Raw genomic sequence first — 17,095 nt, forward strand, 5'->3', positions numbered from 1 at the left:
TTTTATTAACTTTATTTTATGAACTTAGAAACGTTTAATCAAAGATGTTAAACGGAAGAGAAAATGTTGTAACAGTAATAACGACCTCTGACTTCTAGGGCTAGTTTAGCATAGCGTGGTTGGAATTTCGCAAAGCACTTGCATGATGCATATCGATCGATAAGCATCGGTTTAACTGCGTACAGACGTTTTCCTTGATCTTGTGTTTAAACAATAAATTCAGACACAGTTATATGGTTACTTGTCACTGTCGACTCAGTTTTGCCCAGTTAAAATACATTTTCCAGAAGAAAAAAAAGCGATCTAAACTTTACGACTTTATGAATACTTTTCCCAGCGGTTGTAATGACTCTGACATTCAAAATTCATTTCATCATGGTCTCTCACCCGCGCGTGTTAAAAAAATGCTAAACAGAAATTTTCCTCGTAAAATAACCAAGTAAATAGGGGTGAAGAGGAAAAATTTGATGCTTGGTCCTTTGAAATAAAAAATTCAGATTTATGGTTGGTATTCCTTTCGACACCTAAGATGTAGTAGAATAAACCACCCTCGAATTTGCCAATAAGAAGGTGCGAAAAAACTTTTCAATTATTTTCTTCTTACCAAGTTATACATCAAAAGTGATATGCATGAAACCAGGCTGTTAAAGGATCAACCCTTGCTTGAAGCTCACCTGTACATCTCGATTTGGGTAAGACAAAAATAAAAGTGAGCTAGAGATACTCAGTACCATCAATGTTGTATTGTACACTTGTATATTATACTAAGTTGATGCACTTTGCTAATGACTGTTATACATATCCGCTCGTTTACTGTTTGCGCAACACCTCGTGATTATAGGAGAGTTTGCCAAATTCACCTTTAGTAATTACTTCATTCCATATGCTGACATCAATGGAAAAATGATACTGATTTAACTATCTGTGCTCAACTTTCAAACGATGCTTCCATGTAAGTTAGGAAGGTCACAATTATGTTATTTTAAGAAAATGAAAATACGTCGGTGAAGGCAAAAGGCGAATAAAAGCTTTAATTTTAGCTATTTAAATCGCAATTGTTGTTCCAAGACTTAATATATCCCTGTGAAGTGACATAAGGGCATTTTCAAAATGTATTGTAACTGATAAATATGCAATGCGTAATGCAGTGGAACCTCGATTTAACTATCCTCTATATAACGAAGTCCTCGGTATAACGAGCAATACTTCAGTTCCAGCCCGGCTAAAGTTACAGTAAATTGTGCGCCACATAAACACGATAAAGCGAACCCTCGATATAACGAACCAATTTCCCCAGTCCCTTGGCACTTCGTTAAATCGAGGTTCCACTGTGGGAGGGGTTGAGTAACCAAGTAGTGATGTCAATCTTTCTCGTTGGTATACACTCGTTTACTTGAGTATCTATTATCAAGGTGCGTCGAGTCGAAACATTTTCCTTGGCAACGGTTGTCTCAAAACTGCATAAAGTTTATAGATTTCCGGAGGGTACTGTTCATATACCGACGATCGATGTCTCAATACGCAATTTACAAATATACCCGAGGCAAATGTGTACCTTTCAATATAGCTTAATTTTTGCAGTTAGGGAAATGCCTTCTGCTACCCTTTCGTTCCAATACCTATATGCATCATACGCTGGTTCTAAAAATAAGATTGCACAATAACTAACCCGCTTGTCCGTTACATAGCATAGTTTAAAAAGCAAATATGTTTGCTCTGAATTGAAAGCTTCCCCATTTATCAAGTTACTGACATTTTATAGAACGGTTAGGCGGAAGTCTCGTAAGCCAAAGTAGATAAAACCTAGAAAGGGTATAAAAAATATCACATGATATCAATAAAGGGGAATGAAATTGCGGTGTTGCGTCAGTGGGGGAGTATAACAAGATACTTTAGTTTTATCAGCTGTGTTCATAAATGGTAATTGGCCATCGTAGTTTAAAAATTCTTTTCTGTGGGCAATTTACATTCATTAAGTTAGTTGATAACACCAGATCATCACATTATATCAAGTCGCACTGGCTGCAAAAATGACAGCAGCTATCTCGAGCATGAATTCATGATAGTCCTCTTATCCTGTTGAAATAATGTTTGACGAAAGGCTAACGCTCGAAACGTCAGCTTTTGTAATCGTTACGGTGGCCAATTTACCATTTCAACATTGTTGATATATCCAAATTATTTCGTTACCCCCACCGACGCAGCCCCAAACAGTTTCTTTAGAAACTATCAGCCTTTTGTCAAATACAGGTTCTTCCTTTTCAGCAGTGTTTTTTTTTTCTCTCTTTTTTTTTTCCTTGAATGAATGATTAATGTAGAGACATTTGCGATAACTGGAACTTCCCTATAACTAAAAGATCACAGAAGCAAGATAAATTGGGGAAGTGCTTTTAATAGAGGAGCAGACAACTATAACCGTATAATATCGCGGGAGATTTTTCTTAGATTTACGCGTTATTTGCTCTTTGAATAGTGCGAGTAACTGATAACATAGGAAAGTACGTTTCGTGGAAGAACATAATACCATAGATAGGTTGATTACCTCTCATACTTAGTATCACCTACTTCCACGCAAAAAGCTGCAAAGTCGTTCCTCTTCGTTCGCAGAGAGCTACATGGACAACAAGGTGATAATGATGATGACGGATGACTTTATTCTTATCTGATATTTTTAAAATTTTCATTTTAATCAGGAAAAGTTAGCCGGGAGATAGGAAAACCATTGCTTACCAACATGGATTTCTCCTCATGGAACATCTTTTGGAGTTGTGTTTTTGGACTGTTAGCATTTCTGATCATTTTAAGAAATGTGTTCACCATCTGGGCATTCCACCAACAGAGACGTCGCAAACGCACCTACTTACTTCTTATCAGTTTGGCTGTTGCCGATTTACTGGTCGGATTGTTAGAAATTCCACTTTTTATACAAAACATCAGCCTGGAATATTCACGTTGGCTAATTTCGATTTATTTTGACGTTTTTACTGGTTTAACGTCCATCTACACACTTGGAGTCATTTCCTCGGAGAGAAGTTTTGCTTTCTTGTGGCCTTTACTTCGGAATTTGAATTCATAATCATAATGACTACATTGTAATAATGTAAATATAAAAAATAAATAAAAATAAGTAAATATAAAAGAATCCCTGAATCATACTGAACTTTCTAAAGACTTCATAACACCTTGTTTAGCTCTTCTTTTCCAGAGGATTTCAGCAATAAGGGTCAGAAAAGCTGCTACCATCCCAGCACATAACACCACGTAGACACCCAGTAGACTCATAAGACCAATTTGCTTTCGAGACAACGCTGAAAATGGAAGAAATAAGACAAGATCTTCACAGTGTACGTAATAATGGTGTTTATTATCACTTCTGTTCCCTAGACTTTCGTAAGTGACCTCACACTGATAGACCCCAAGCCGCTTCCATACCATTATTCGATACCAATTTTCGCGCTTACCTGATTTTGAAAAAGTTAAAGGCTTGATTTCTCGATACGGTTAAAAAAATTGATAAAGAACTAAATCTCTTTTACTTCGTATCTTGAAATTCGTAATTTTAATGTCGTCCTATATTTTCGTGATAATGACTTCGAACACACATCATCACTGCGAAGATCGCTTTGAGATTCAATTGTTCAAAAACTTAACTTCCGTGGTTTGATATTTTTATTGATGCAATTACTATTATCGTTTTATTAGTATTATTACTTTCATCCTTAGTTTTTGGGGCCAAAAGAGCCTTAAAACACAGTTTGCAGTAATGGCTCCCTTTGACATCCGAAGAGCAGAGGTATATCATTTCAAAAAGTAACATACATGTTTCTTCTTCAACTGGACAGTCGTTTCTGCTTCCCCACCATATCCGTTTCAAGTTAGCGAGGAAACCGTTTTCGTGTAAACGCAAAAGAGCAAGACTGAATTCATTCACATGGGGATCGTTGGCGTGAAAGGCCAATGCGTGTCCTTTAGTCATGCTGAAACCTGGTACTGAAAAATAAAGTGAGTTGCTGTCACGCAAAAGGAAACATCCAATCTGGGGTATTCCTCTGATCATAAATAGACGACTGTTTGGTCTATATGAATATGAATAAAGGGTGAACGTTTCTAAAGAAACCGTGGTGTTGGGTCGGTGTATATACCTTGTTTGGTCTACAGATTCTCTGATGTCTTTTTGTATACTGATCATTGATATGTGATTTATTATCGACTCGATCAATAGTTTGACAAAATGAATGCCTGAGCGCAAGTAAAGAGTAGAGCCTTTACACTGTTGTTAATTCTTGCTCATAAACTACAAAAGCTTGCATATTTTGACTAATAAAAAATTCAGTGTTGTAATATTTACCAACTGTTAAATCGCACGGTGGCTTGCCAGCAATTTCTTTGAGTAACGGCCCCTCGGTTATGAGCGCAAAATCCTCTTTTTCTCTCACCCACTGAACACCCTGTGTTAGATTATCAGCAAGAGTACCTTCCGATTCTATTTTTCGCCAGATCTTTTTGTGCGTTTCGTAGCCACTGAGCTTTAAGCACTCTGAGGTACTAGATGAATCAAGCACTGCTACCGAATAAGACGATTTCACAAGGTCTTCAATGTTATTTATTGGATGCTCGGCCTTTTTTACAGTGAAAAAAGCTGCCAGGTTGGCAGTGTACGTCGAGACCCAGATCAATATGCAGAACCAATAACAACCAACAAGTATCCGACCTGAGGATAATTGGGAATAAAATCATTGAGCTTAGTGTTTGGTTTTAACGAATACTGTCTGTCTAATGGCTGGTGCAATGAAATTCAAACCGAAATGGCCCGCCCCAACCACTGTCATAGAACGGCACATTACACAGAAACGTACGAATGACTTATGGAAAACTGTTGTTCAATGCAAGCAGTCCATGGTTATTATGACAAGAATTCGCAAAATCAACTCCTTTATCGGATACATTCACTGGTACACTTCACCTGATAGGCTCTTTGGTGTATTATCTCCCCCCTGTTGCAGCATACAAGCTAAAGCAAACCACACACTGTTGAAGAAGCTGAACTCTTTTGATGTCCCTCGGTCATTATCATCTTTATATCCATAAGGACTGTAGAAGTTTAATACAAACACAGCAACGGAGATGATTATCAAGGTGGCCGAGGTAGCGAACCAAACTTGATTATCAAACGGAGCCATAAACTGAGAAAGGTCAATTTTTTCTTTGAACGATGGCTTCCTCAATAATATATCTGTAGTGAAGTGCATAAAGGGGAAGCTGAAATCCACGACTTTCTCTCGCCTTTCAGTTATAGTGAGTGCGGGAATCGCCATATCCGCTCGCTTTAGGAAAATTAATAATAATAATAAAAATAAAATTCTTGGAAGATTAATTTTAACCTCATAGCTCACACAGATCTTTATTCAAAAGAAAATCCTTGCGTCCTTGCATCCTTGTATTCTCTGCACAACAGATTTGCGATCTCACAAACTGAGTATATTACTAGCTGTTCTTGCACGAACGTTAATTACTGTACCGTGGCAATGTATCAGCGATGGCACTGTTACACCACAGTAATTCTAGCTTTTTATCGAATGCACTTGCTGTCCAATAATTTGACCTATCAACAAAATATGCTATGGAGTTGAGTAACGTACCTCATTTAAAATCTCATTGATGACTCCATTCCAAGTTCCGTTCTCATTTTCAGCTCCATACTTCCCGTCAGGGGAAGTGTAAACCTCATAGGTAAATTTCAGTTTTCCTGCAAGCTCAATTAGAAGATCAATACAGTACCCTTCGTAGAAAACTTCGCCATCTTCCTTTCTCCTTTTCATAGCGAATGGAGCGTCCTGGTGGCATAATAATAACAGATTAACCATTATACATTTCGAAGTTGGTATTTCAAATTCTGCCACGTAGCCAAATATTTCTTTCATAAATGATCAAAGGAGATTGTTTTCAAGTAGATTATAGCAAAAGCTACGCTTCAGATCAAGTTTATCAGGAATTCCTGTTGATCGATTTATTTTTGTTCTACTAGGTTCACTTCCTGTTTTTCTGAGCCACGCTTGTAAATCAAGCGGGACACTTGAAAATGAATCCGCATCACATTACGGTGGATTTTCGACCACAAAAGGCACTTTTCTTCCATCTCCTAAGCCTAGACTCCATCTGCGTTCAGAAAATTATATCGAACTTATTATAAGACATCTCAGTTGAGGCCCATTACCAGTACAACGACAACTCGAAGCTTTCTTCCCTCCAGAGTAGTTTTTGATAGCGGGTTATCCATGTTATTTTGGATATTTCCTGTCATCACTGCACCGTTGGTCGAATTCCACGTACCTATCTAAAAACGAAATACGGATGCAAAGCTCCGGTGTGACGCCAAAGAGGTTAAGTCCTAAAATAGTTTCTATTTTTCCGTGAAAGAGTGAATAAATCTTTAAGTGAAAAAAACTAGGTTCTTACTCGCGGGTTTTTGCTGTACTGGAAGTTATTAATCACCTGTGAAGTCACCCAAACAAAATGAAATTTTTCATGAATTTTATTGCAAAAACTGTTTCAGATAATCAGACCATTTGGCTTTTAGGCTTTTAGGCTTTTTTGAGATGGTGAGTGGCTACTTTTAATTATCAGTATCATTTGGCAGGGTTTGCTTTTATATGCCAAAAATGCTGAAAAGTTACAGAGGATGTTGAAGGAAGAGAGTTATTTTATACAGGTTTACCCTGTGTATTTCACCTCATTAAGTAAAATTTTTATTTCTCTAGATACCACTTAAAAGATGTGATTGTGGGAAAAATTTACTTCCTGCTTGTGCGTATCAAGATCAAACACATGGAGTTAGCGATTATCAAAAGAGAGACAACTGGAACAGGTGAGCACTTAAATGCTTGTAGGCACAGATTTAGCAACTTAAGAAAATGACTTAGGTTCTTTAACTAAAAAGTGAGCAAGCCTTCTTTGCTACAAAAAATACAAAACAGGTTCTGTTGGTTATGTAGTGTGAATGCATTCATATAGAGTGGCACAAATTATTTATTTATCTATTTAACTATTTATTGAAATTTCTTACCTGGTTATTTGACAACTGAAAACTGTTTTTTGGGCTGTTTAGAATTTTTATGAACAGCTTAAAATGATCCTGTTACTTCTGATAATCAATTACAAAATTGTAACTAAAATAATATGAATTTTTGTTTGATATTGGCTTACATGTAATTTATGGTTTGTAAGCCCAAGGAGTCGCTTATGTATCAACCAGACTTCATCATAATCATTATAGATAATAATTATACATAATAATTATACATTACTTAACCAATGTCCATCAGGGCTCGACGCTAACTTTTCAACTTACTACCCAAGTGGCTAGTGACATCTTAGATGTTACAACAATTTCAGTTTGTATACTAGCCAAACTGGCTAGTGGAAATCAAAAACCACAATCCAAACTCAATTTCTGCTTGTCCGTGGCTAGTTGGCTACCATAAGTGTCAAGCCCTGGTACATGTAATGTTATTCTCCATTAGGTCCCAAAACTTATAATGAAAATGAAACAATTGCAAAGTATGAGATCATGGATGGAGCTCCTGTGCGAGGTGTGTTTTAGGTTTGATCATTTTCTTTTGTAGCGTTTGAAGAGACAACAGGTCTTGCCCACTTGCTGAAAAGTCCATGCAGAAATTTGAGTTGTCATCTATACTGTCAATACATATAATTTATACTGCAGGAAGACTGTTTTGGTTTTTTCAGTGTTTGGCAGTCATGTATAAGTAAAAACATTTTTACAACTTCCTTGTTATGGTTGAAGATTAAAGTAAGAGAAACATTTTCATGAAATATTATTCATGGTCTGTTGTTTTGTTCTTAAAAAGAAACTTGCCTCTCCCCCCTGATTAGCAGTTATGTTGAGGGAATTTCCCAAAACAAGTGTCAGCCTTACTGTGAAGTCCAAGTAGAAGCAGCATTTCAGCAATTTAGCATTTTTTTCATAATAATCTTATTTGCAACCAAACTTTTGTTTCTGTTGATCGTTTAATGATTTGAAGTTGCCAGGTAGCATCTGTGAAAATGATTGAGTTTGGAGTCCTTTACTGCTTTACATGTACTTAGAAAATGGTAATTAAAACTAAGAATCAGCTATACCATTGTATATTTATAAGTGTGTAACTATTGTGACAGAGATATGTGTGCATTCCTTTTTCAGGGGAATCCATTCCAATCCGGCTGTTCTTGGCCGGTTATGAGCTGACACCCACCTTCAAAGATGTCAACAAGAAGTTTTCTGTGCGGTACTTCTTAAATCTTGTCCTTGTTGATGAAGAGGAAAGAAGATACTTCAAACAGCAGGTATAACACTCTGGCGTGTGCACGTGATCATTCCATGGGCTCAGTGGCATTCAGCGTAATTTAATGTATTGTCATTAGGGAGGATGCTTGCAAATTCAATGTTAATGTGTTTTGGTTATAGGAGATAGTGCTGTGGAGAAAAGGAGACCTGAAGAAGAAGCCTGGCATCTTAACAGAGAAACTGAAGCATTCACGAGAAGAGAGCAAGCCAGAAGATACAGAAGAGTGAAGGGGCAATAACCAATGCATAGAGCCACATGTATATGATAAATAGAGTATAAGGAGTATTCAGTGTTCAATGACTGTCTTTGCCAACACAATTTGAAACGAGGCTTTTTCCTGTTTATCTGCCAATGACATACGGTACAGTGATTTTCCTTTATGATGAGGAAGAAAGCATTTGATTATTGCATGCAAATATTATTTGGCAAAAATGTAACACTAAATGGACCACAAATAGATTCTAGATTCTAGTATTCCTTTTTTTTTTTAATTTTTTGCTAATTGTTCATGGTCTCACTCTCCCCTTGCCGTTGACTATTTTTGTAAGCTCATTGTTTTCCTTCAGTTTGAAGCCATCATTCTCCATTGCAAAGGTCAATAAAAGTATTACAGCAAATGGTTTGAGTTGTAATAAACATGTTTATTGCTCACCATTTACCCTGCACACCTTAATATCAGAATGCATATTCTCCTTACTGTTCTCTATACATTTCCTAAGGTGCTGACAAGGAGAATTTGTTTAACAATCAAGAGCTGCTTTAGCTGGTTATCTCTTTTATTTTACTAAATCTTGGGTTTCATAGCTTAAATTTATGTCGCATTTTTAACTGCGATGTTTACCCTCCTTGGGCTCCACTAAATCATACTCAAAATAAAGATCTAGGACTGAGTGAAAGAGGTCTTATAGCTCGGCAAACAACAGAGGTTGATCCTGCCTCACGCGGAGACTGGGTAGAGTTCCTCTTTACTTTGAGTCTTTCTGTTTCACTTCGTGCTTTCGAATATTTACAAAGATTAATTACAATTAGTAGAATACTGACCGAAGCAGAAAATCTCCAAGATATTCTTTACATTGTAATGAGATACTTAGACCCAAGAATTATAAGTTGAAGTCAGTTGAGTAGGGCTGGGTTCGAAAGGGGGTTGGTGTTAATCTGAAATTGAAAGGTTGAGCTTGGCTTTAATTTCTCATGTAGAAGAGCGCTTATGAGAGCCAAGGCTATGTTGGATCTTCTCTCAATAAGACTCGAAACTAACTGGAGAAAATACAAAAGAAAAATCCCTTCCTAGAGCTGTCGAAGTAAATTAAAATTTACGCTAACCCCCGGGTTAGGTTAATCTTGTTTTGAACAACTAGGCTCAGATCTTTAGCGCTGAACGTTCACGGAGCGAAGCTATGCCCTACGGAAGAAACGAAAAAAAAAATGTGAGCTGCTTTTGAGTCATTGGCTTCATAAATTTTCGTTTCAAGGTGATACTTTCATCCATAGAAACAATGTTCGTGCCTAGTTCCAGCAATCTCTATTACTAGATAAGATAATCGCCCGTAAGAGGCAACTACCAAGAACAGGGTGGCACTCACTGATTCCTTGGCACAAACCTTGTTTAGATCTCCTTTTCCAGTAAATTTCAGCGGGCAACGTCAGGAAAGCGATCACCATTCCAACAAGGAGGACCCCGTATACACCCACCATACTCTTCAGATCAATTTGCTTCTGAGACAACGCTAAAAATTAAAATTAAAAAAAAAAAAAAAAAAAAAAAACCCACCAGATTTGCACGAAACTATGTAAATGTTTTACAACTCCATCCATATGCTATGGAAATTGTCGATTCAATGATACAACTTTCTTGATTAGCAGCTGTTTTGAGGCATTTTGGAGCAAATAATAAATTCTTAGCTTCACCCACTTGCAACTGAATGGTCCACACCACTTGCAAAAGAAGAGAACCCAGTTTGAAAACATTTAAAGATTATCTTATCAGTTGCTAATTTTTTTTAGGGCGTTTCGAAAGGAGAATTATGTCATGGAAATTTCTGGAAATTGAAGACCCTCGATGAATTGCGGATCTTCGATTCCTTACTTATCCAAGAATCAGATGTTTAACCAAAAAAAGAGTTTTTAAAATGATTAAAGTTGACCTAGTTCACCTCTATGAAGAAACTGGCAAGAGCATAAATCGTTTTATTATAACCCAAAGAGCATCAAAAGCCCTATCGAAATGACACAACGTACATGTTTCTTCCTCTACCAAACAGCCACTATCGCTTTCCCACCATTTCCGCTCCAAGCTGGCAAGAAAATCGTTTTCATGAAGACGCAGAATGGTTAGACTGAAGTCACTCACGTGGTGATCATTGGATTGAAAGGCAAGTGCGAATCCTCTAGCCGTGCTTAAGCCTGGTACTGTAGAAAATATCAGATTATGTCAATGATCTTTTACGCCAATCGCAATATTAAGCTAGAGGTATAACTAGAAGATGTTTTGAAATCAGAAAGTTCCTTTGTCATTTGTTTCGTCTTGTTTTATTTTGTATTGTTAGTGTGGTTAGTATTTTTGTTGTTGTTGTACTCTGGAAATACTGGCCTATAATCGACTCCTGCAAAAGGTTGATGACAGGAAACGTTCATTACCAGAAGTACTTACAGACCCTGCATGTAACCTTGCAGCTATTTCAGTAGTTACCTACTTCCAGGTCACAGGGTGGCTTGCTGGCGATCTTTCTAAGCGCGAAATTTTCTTTTTCTCTCACCCATTGAACGCCCTGTGCAATGGTTTTAACCAGTGTGCCATCGGATTGAATCTTAAGCCAGATTTTTTTGTGTGTTTCGTAGTCACTACTCTTGAAAAACTCTGACATACTGGATGAGTTAAGCACTGCCACGGAGTAAGATGATTTCATGATGTCTTCAAGGTTTTGAATGGGATGCACCGCGTTGTTCATCGTGAAAAATGCTGCCAGATTAGCGGTGTATGTTGAGACGCAGATCAGTATGGAGAACCAATAGCAACCAGTAAGTATACGACCTAAGAAGTTTACAAATACTTGAAGTAAAATCACCAGGCTTAATGCATGGATTTTAGGAAGGCCACAGGTCTATGGCCCAGCGTAATTAATGGATTTCAAACCAGACTACCTTACTCCCAGTTCTCTCCTGGAGGTGCTTTATACCGAAGATTACCATTCATAAATTGTGACAAATTTTTAGATAATAACTACAATATTTTTAGCTTTTGACGCTTAACGGACACTTTCGCCAGGGTACATTTATTAACTAGTAATTTTAAGGTAACGCAGCAAAAATAGTTGGAGCCAGAATGCCATCACATTTCAGTAAAACACTCGGATATCTAAGAGTTTGTTTTACTCCACCTGAAAGGCTTTTTGGTGAGTTATCTCCTCCCTGTTGCAGCATACAAGCTAAAGCAAACCACACACTGTTGAAAAAGCTAAACTCTTTTGATGTGCCTCTTCCATTATCATCTTTACATCCATAAGGACTGTAATAGTTTATTACAAACACGGCAATAGAGCTGATCACCAGGGTGGCCAAATTAGCGAACCAAACTTGCCTATCAAACGGATCCATGAACTGCAAAAACTCAAGTTCTTCTTCTGACGATGCCTTGTTCAATAATAAATCTGGGTTGAAGTGCATAAAGGGTACGCTGAAATCCATGACTTTCTCTCGCCTTTCAGTCATGGTGAGGGCGGCAAGAGCCATATCTGCTCGCTTTAAATATAAAAGAACAACCTCTTTTATGAATTGTTGAAAGAGGACTACCTCTTTCCCGATGAGCTAGATATCTTAACTCCATTGCTTGCATAGATCTTTCTTTAATCAAGAATATAATCATTGCATCCTTTGTAATGTCACATCAGTTCGTAGTAAGGCTTTTAGAAGGAATATTTCGAACAAAAATTGTTGTAATATGGTCAAAGCAATCCATTCTTCTATTCTTCTTACTCGCTTTACAAAATAAAGTACTTGTGTGTGATAACGTGTGTATTTATGTCGAGGTGAGTTGTCAGGACACCCGAAAGATTTGTAGGTTTTAAAAAAATCTACTTTGGGTTTTCTTGGAACTCACCGAGCATAAAGTTAGATAGTGTTCCAGCATATCAGTGAAGCGAATCAAGTTGGAAATTTTAAACCATACCTTATTTAAAATCTCACCGACAACCCCATTCCAAGTTCCGTCTTCCATCTCTGCCCCATATTTCCCGTCAGGAGTGGTGTAGATTTCATATGTAAATTTGAGATTTCTTGCAAGCTCTTTTAGAAAATCAATGCAGTATCCTTCGTAAAATAATTCGCTATGTTTCTTTCTTTCCATTACATAGGGACTTTCCTGGTGGCACGACAAGAAAACGGTAATTGTTTTAAAAATAATAACTTATCTTCTATCACTGTTGTCGATGATGATGAATCTCAATACAATCATCGGTTGCGATATCTAGGCTTCAAATCAACGCGTTGTCAAAGCGAATAGACTCTCATCTAGACTCACAAGTTTGTCTTATTATAATTTTCTTTCCGTCTAGTGCCTCAGACTTCCTACATTATCGCGTGCATCATTGCCGAACTAATCTGAAAATATTTATAGTTCTTTACCGAGGTTCAAAGATCTGAAATTCCCTTCTTGTTACAATCACTTCTCTGTCAAGTTTTCCCAACTTTAAGAAAAGAGTGTTTGAGTTTTTGGTAAAATAATTACTGAATTGACAAAGCCGCACACTTGTTGCACTATCTATGTAAGCATGCATATTGTTACGTACGTGGTGGCCTCAACTATTAGCCTAGTGGTTTCTATCTAGAGGTCATCTCGTACATTGAACTATCGATAAAATGTTAATATATCAGAAAAAGGAAAATAAATAAAATAAATAAAAAAATAATGAAAAAAAACAAAACATGACCTCAAGTAATACAAGTTTATATCGCATTTGCAAGAGTCTATAACAAAAGATGTTGTATTCCTAAGGATCAGGTGTTACTTGCTTTAATTGAGGAGGAAAGGAAAATCGTGGTAATGCTGGTGATACGGCGCTGGTTTTCAACCTCGAATTTTCGCTAACCATTGAGCTGCAAATCGTGTCCTTTCAGCACATTGGTAAAAATTAATCTGAACAAAACAAAAACCCTCTCCCTCAGCCAATTTTCAAGCCATCAACCTTTCCGACCTTTACTTGCTTGAATGTTCACAACGAATGGGCAAACGTCCCTCTATGGCTTTCGGAAAAATTAAGACAGTTACATGCGGTAATTAAATAAGCAAATTTGGGCCTCTATAATAAACCGTAATAAACTGGTCTCGTTATTATCTCCCAACCGTTCATAATAAATATATCTGACTATGAGCCTCATTACCAATACAACGGCGACTCGGAGCTTCCTTCCCACCAGAGATGTTTTTGACAGCGGGCTATCCAAGTTATGTTGAATATTTCCAGTAATGATGGCTCCTTTAGTTGAATTCCAGGTACCTACCTACAAATTAGAATGAAACGACAAAGTGCAATGAAGTTTTAATTAACACGATGAAAATAAAAAAAAAAAGGATGTTTTTGGTAGATTTTTGTGGAAATCTTAAAGTCATAATTGCAAAATATGAAAATACTTCAATAGATAAAAGGAAAACTTAGGCGAATATCTTCAAAACTGACATAAAAAAAATTACCCCAGAACAAATGCTCAAGTTTCTTTTTACAAAAATCCGCGAGAAATCAGTACGTTTTTTGATGAGAATACTCTGTACTGCATTAGGTTTACCGTCATGTCCCTGCTAAGACAAGAGAGTTTTACTGGTCTGCTGGTAAACGTGCATCAGAATTAATGTTTCCAATTTCACATCTTCGAATTCGATACCGTAGTTTTTCAGTTAAGACCAAGGCGGTCTTTAAATGATCAACTCAAGTGTAGACACAAAAGTGGTTAGACATTTACCTTTGTGACCCACTGATTTGGATATTACTTTATAAAGTGCAGTTTGTTTGAGAAGGAAGCGAAAAGTTCAGGCGCACTTGAGGTTTTCTCAGAATTAAGAACAATTAATCGAAGTGTCACCTTACTCAGCGTGACCATATTGACTACAGATGTGGCAAAATGAGCAAAAATATAAATGCGTGTATAATGGTTAAGTTAAAAGATCATGTCTCAGAACCGATACTTACATGTATTAGTTTGTATTATTTTCTTATATATCCTTACCTTATTTATGTTTGTACATTATGGGGAAACAAGTATAAAGCCCCACTGTCTCAAATAGTATTATTACAAAACAAAGCGGTTCGTAATGTCGCAGTAATGAACACTACTAATGTAGTAGTGAAAATAAGGCCTGAGAATAAAACAAAAAGTGAAGTCAGGTCCGTACGGGAGTTGAACCATGATGACCTATGTGATACCGGTATAGCGCTCTACCAACTGAGCTAACAGGCCAACTGGGAACTGATCATCATGTCTGTTAGTATTAATTGTCAATGAATTCAAATATGTGAAAATCATTTATGTACTACGGTTTTAAGAAAATACTTTACACATATATGATTTTCATCTATTTAAATTCATTGATCCATCACTTCGAGGGTTTCACACGAACCAACGTAAGGGCCAGCTCCCAGTTGGCTTGTTAACTCAGTTGGTAGAGTACTGCACCAGTCTCCCACAGGTCATGGGTTCAATCCCGTAAGGGCCAGCTCCCAGTTGGCTTGTTAGCTCAGTTGGTAGAGTACTGCACCTGTATCCCACAGGTCAGGGGTTCAATCCCGTAAGGGCCTGAATTTTTTTCAGGCCTTGTTTTCACGACTACATGAGTAGTGTTCATTACTGCTAGGATCTCTTTCAAACATTTCTTAAAACCGCAGTACACATATATAATTTTTATTAAAGCGGTTTGTATTATATATAAATGATGTTCCTTTAATGGATCAATAACTCCACACTACGTATCCGTAGACTTTTTAAAATTTTGCTGATTTTGTTAAACTGAACACATACATGCTTTTTACATGATTATTTCCAGGATGAAATGATATACCTGTTTCACTAGTATCTGAGTTACATAACTACAATACCCGCAGTGCATCATCTGATCTAATCAAGTAGTCATACCCTCATTTCGAACTAGTCTCAGGAGATTCGCCTGAGCGTTATTGGAAGATTATTATGGAATAGTATTCCGCAATTAATCAAAGACAAACCATCTGAAAAGATGTTTAGAAAAGCACCTTTACGCTGGTACCTTGCTCAATACTAATGAAACATCACCTCTTCGACAATTTACTGAGCTATTTTTATAAGTTTTCCTTTACTTTTTAAATGACAAATTTCTTTCTTTTTTTTTTTTTGGTCATACTGGGGTAATTTCAGGGACACGATATTAGTTTTTATTATATGGCTGTGTCTCACAAGGACTGCGAACTACCGAACTCACGAATTTGATTGGCTAAAATCAATATCATCGAAAGCGGTCTAGATTTTCCCATCTAGACCGGCATCTAGACCGGTGTAGAAAAAAAAAGGTACAAAGAATATAAAAAATTGGCATATAAGACACAGCCAGATAATAAACATCTTATTAACCGAGCTAGGTCGGTCTGTATGCGACCTCGGTCAAGATTCTCCCATACAGACCTCCCACTCGGTTAATAAGAACTAAATCTAGACGTGCCTTTCTCCTCTTCTTCTTATGTACAATGTAACTTAATTTAAGTGATGTAATTTTGCAATGTAAGCCTCTTTTCCTCGAGATTTTATATCTTTTACTCTACTTTTTCACCTTGTATCTAGTTCTGCTAAGGTGTAGAGAAATAAATAAAAATGAAAAAAAAAATGCTTATAAAGCTATCACAAGGTAGGAAAACACACCTACCTTTCTAAAGGAATTGTTTCGAAGATTTAAGATTTCCAGTTCAATTCCTCTCCGCTGCCCATGCTCGGTAAATTGCACAAGTCCAGTCATGCCACGGAAGATAACCTGTGTCATTTAGAGAAATGATAACAAAACTGATTTAGCTGTAACACAAGCATTTAGGTTCCGAATATTTAGATTCTTAGTTTTTATTGTTACTTCCCCTTCCCCCAGGAAGAAGTCATTAAAAAATGGCCATTTTCGTAGCCACCACGTTTAGTTCTAGGCTCCCAGATGAAAAGAAGAACCTTTCACTACATGTCCTTTTACCTTTGAACACATACCCTGACACTTCATGCAATTGGTTACCTTCCTCATGCATGTGAATATTGCGTTCCTATCTTCCAGACTAATGTCAGATCCATTAATCGACGAGCAAGGCCAAGTATTTGCAGCTTTCTTGATGATTTGGAAGGTGTCATAACCAACAGCAACTGTTCCCTGAGGCAGTGACAAAGTTATTGTTGTTACTTTTTCTATGTTTGCGTGTCTAAAAGTAATAAGGATAATGCTTCACGGTCTTAACTACACCTCAAGCCGGACCCATTTTTTTCTAAAGGATACATTTTGCCAGAAAAGGATCATGCTCATGCAAGTATAAGATCGTCATTCAGAAAATTTACGTTTATTTGCATTAAATGGTTTGAAATTTAGGAGTGACCTTTGATCGTGTGGTCCGACCGAGCGAGGACAGTTCAGTCTGTAAAAGCTGTTTTCGGCAGCAGTAACTGACGTTTTGAGAACCTAAAGGGAAGTCACCACCACTACTCAAGCATTTACAAAACGAGTGAAACGACGCTCCTACTTTATCATTCTCAGGAATGACTTCTTTGCG

The 17,095-nt window shown here is 37.1% G+C and overlaps 3 protein-coding genes across 6 annotated transcripts in view; 1 reads left to right on the forward strand and 2 right to left on the reverse strand.

The window, feature by feature from the left end:
* Positions 1 to 3,139: 3,139 nt before the first annotated feature.
* Positions 3,140 to 6,734, reverse strand: LOC148736435 (glutamate receptor ionotropic, kainate 1-like). Its single transcript, XM_088753067.1, has 8 exons — positions 6,730 to 6,734; positions 6,493 to 6,544; positions 6,215 to 6,334; positions 5,640 to 5,834; positions 4,964 to 5,324; positions 4,349 to 4,711; positions 3,820 to 3,990; positions 3,140 to 3,308 (listed from the first exon to the last, which is right to left on the reverse strand). The coding sequence occupies exons 1-8, from the start codon at positions 6,732 to 6,734 to the stop codon at positions 3,151 to 3,153; spliced, it is 1,425 nt and encodes a 474-aa protein (XP_088609193.1). The 3' UTR covers positions 3,140 to 3,150.
* On the forward strand, positions 6,714 to 8,959 carry LOC148736436 (vacuolar protein sorting-associated protein 26B-B-like). Its single transcript, XM_088752305.1, has 4 exons — positions 6,714 to 6,865; positions 7,521 to 7,589; positions 8,198 to 8,340; positions 8,462 to 8,959. Exons 1-4 carry the CDS (start codon positions 6,826 to 6,828, stop codon positions 8,567 to 8,569), a joined length of 360 nt encoding a protein of 119 aa, XP_088608431.1. The 5' UTR covers positions 6,714 to 6,825; the 3' UTR covers positions 8,570 to 8,959.
* The window catches only part of LOC148736437 (glutamate receptor 3-like), a 20,770-nt gene continuing 12,491 nt past the window's right edge, over positions 8,817 to 17,095 (reverse strand). For 2 of the 4 annotated variants that reach the window (XM_088752301.1, XM_088752302.1), the window contains 9 exons: positions 16,570 to 16,701; positions 16,218 to 16,326; positions 13,719 to 13,834; positions 12,508 to 12,699; positions 11,720 to 12,080; positions 11,032 to 11,373; positions 10,581 to 10,751; positions 9,944 to 10,069; positions 8,817 to 9,744 (listed from right to left, as the gene is read on the reverse strand). In XM_088752301.1, the coding sequence (XP_088608427.1) occupies positions 9,725 to 9,744; positions 9,944 to 10,069; positions 10,581 to 10,751; positions 11,032 to 11,373; positions 11,720 to 12,080; positions 12,508 to 12,699; positions 13,719 to 13,834; positions 16,218 to 16,326; positions 16,570 to 16,701 (1,569 nt within the window). In that variant the 3' untranslated portion in view covers positions 8,817 to 9,724. Of the gene's footprint in view, positions 9,745 to 9,943; positions 10,070 to 10,580; positions 10,752 to 11,031; positions 11,374 to 11,719; positions 12,081 to 12,507; positions 12,700 to 13,718; positions 13,835 to 16,217; positions 16,327 to 16,569; positions 16,702 to 17,095 lie in introns of those variants that run through there. The other 2 variants (XM_088752303.1, XM_088752304.1) reach the window with 2 other exon arrangements.

The sequence above is a fragment of the Stylophora pistillata genome, chromosome 3, assembly GCF_964205215.1.
Source record: "Stylophora pistillata chromosome 3, jaStyPist1.2, whole genome shotgun sequence".
Lineage (NCBI taxonomy): Eukaryota > Metazoa > Cnidaria > Anthozoa > Scleractinia > Pocilloporidae > Stylophora > Stylophora pistillata.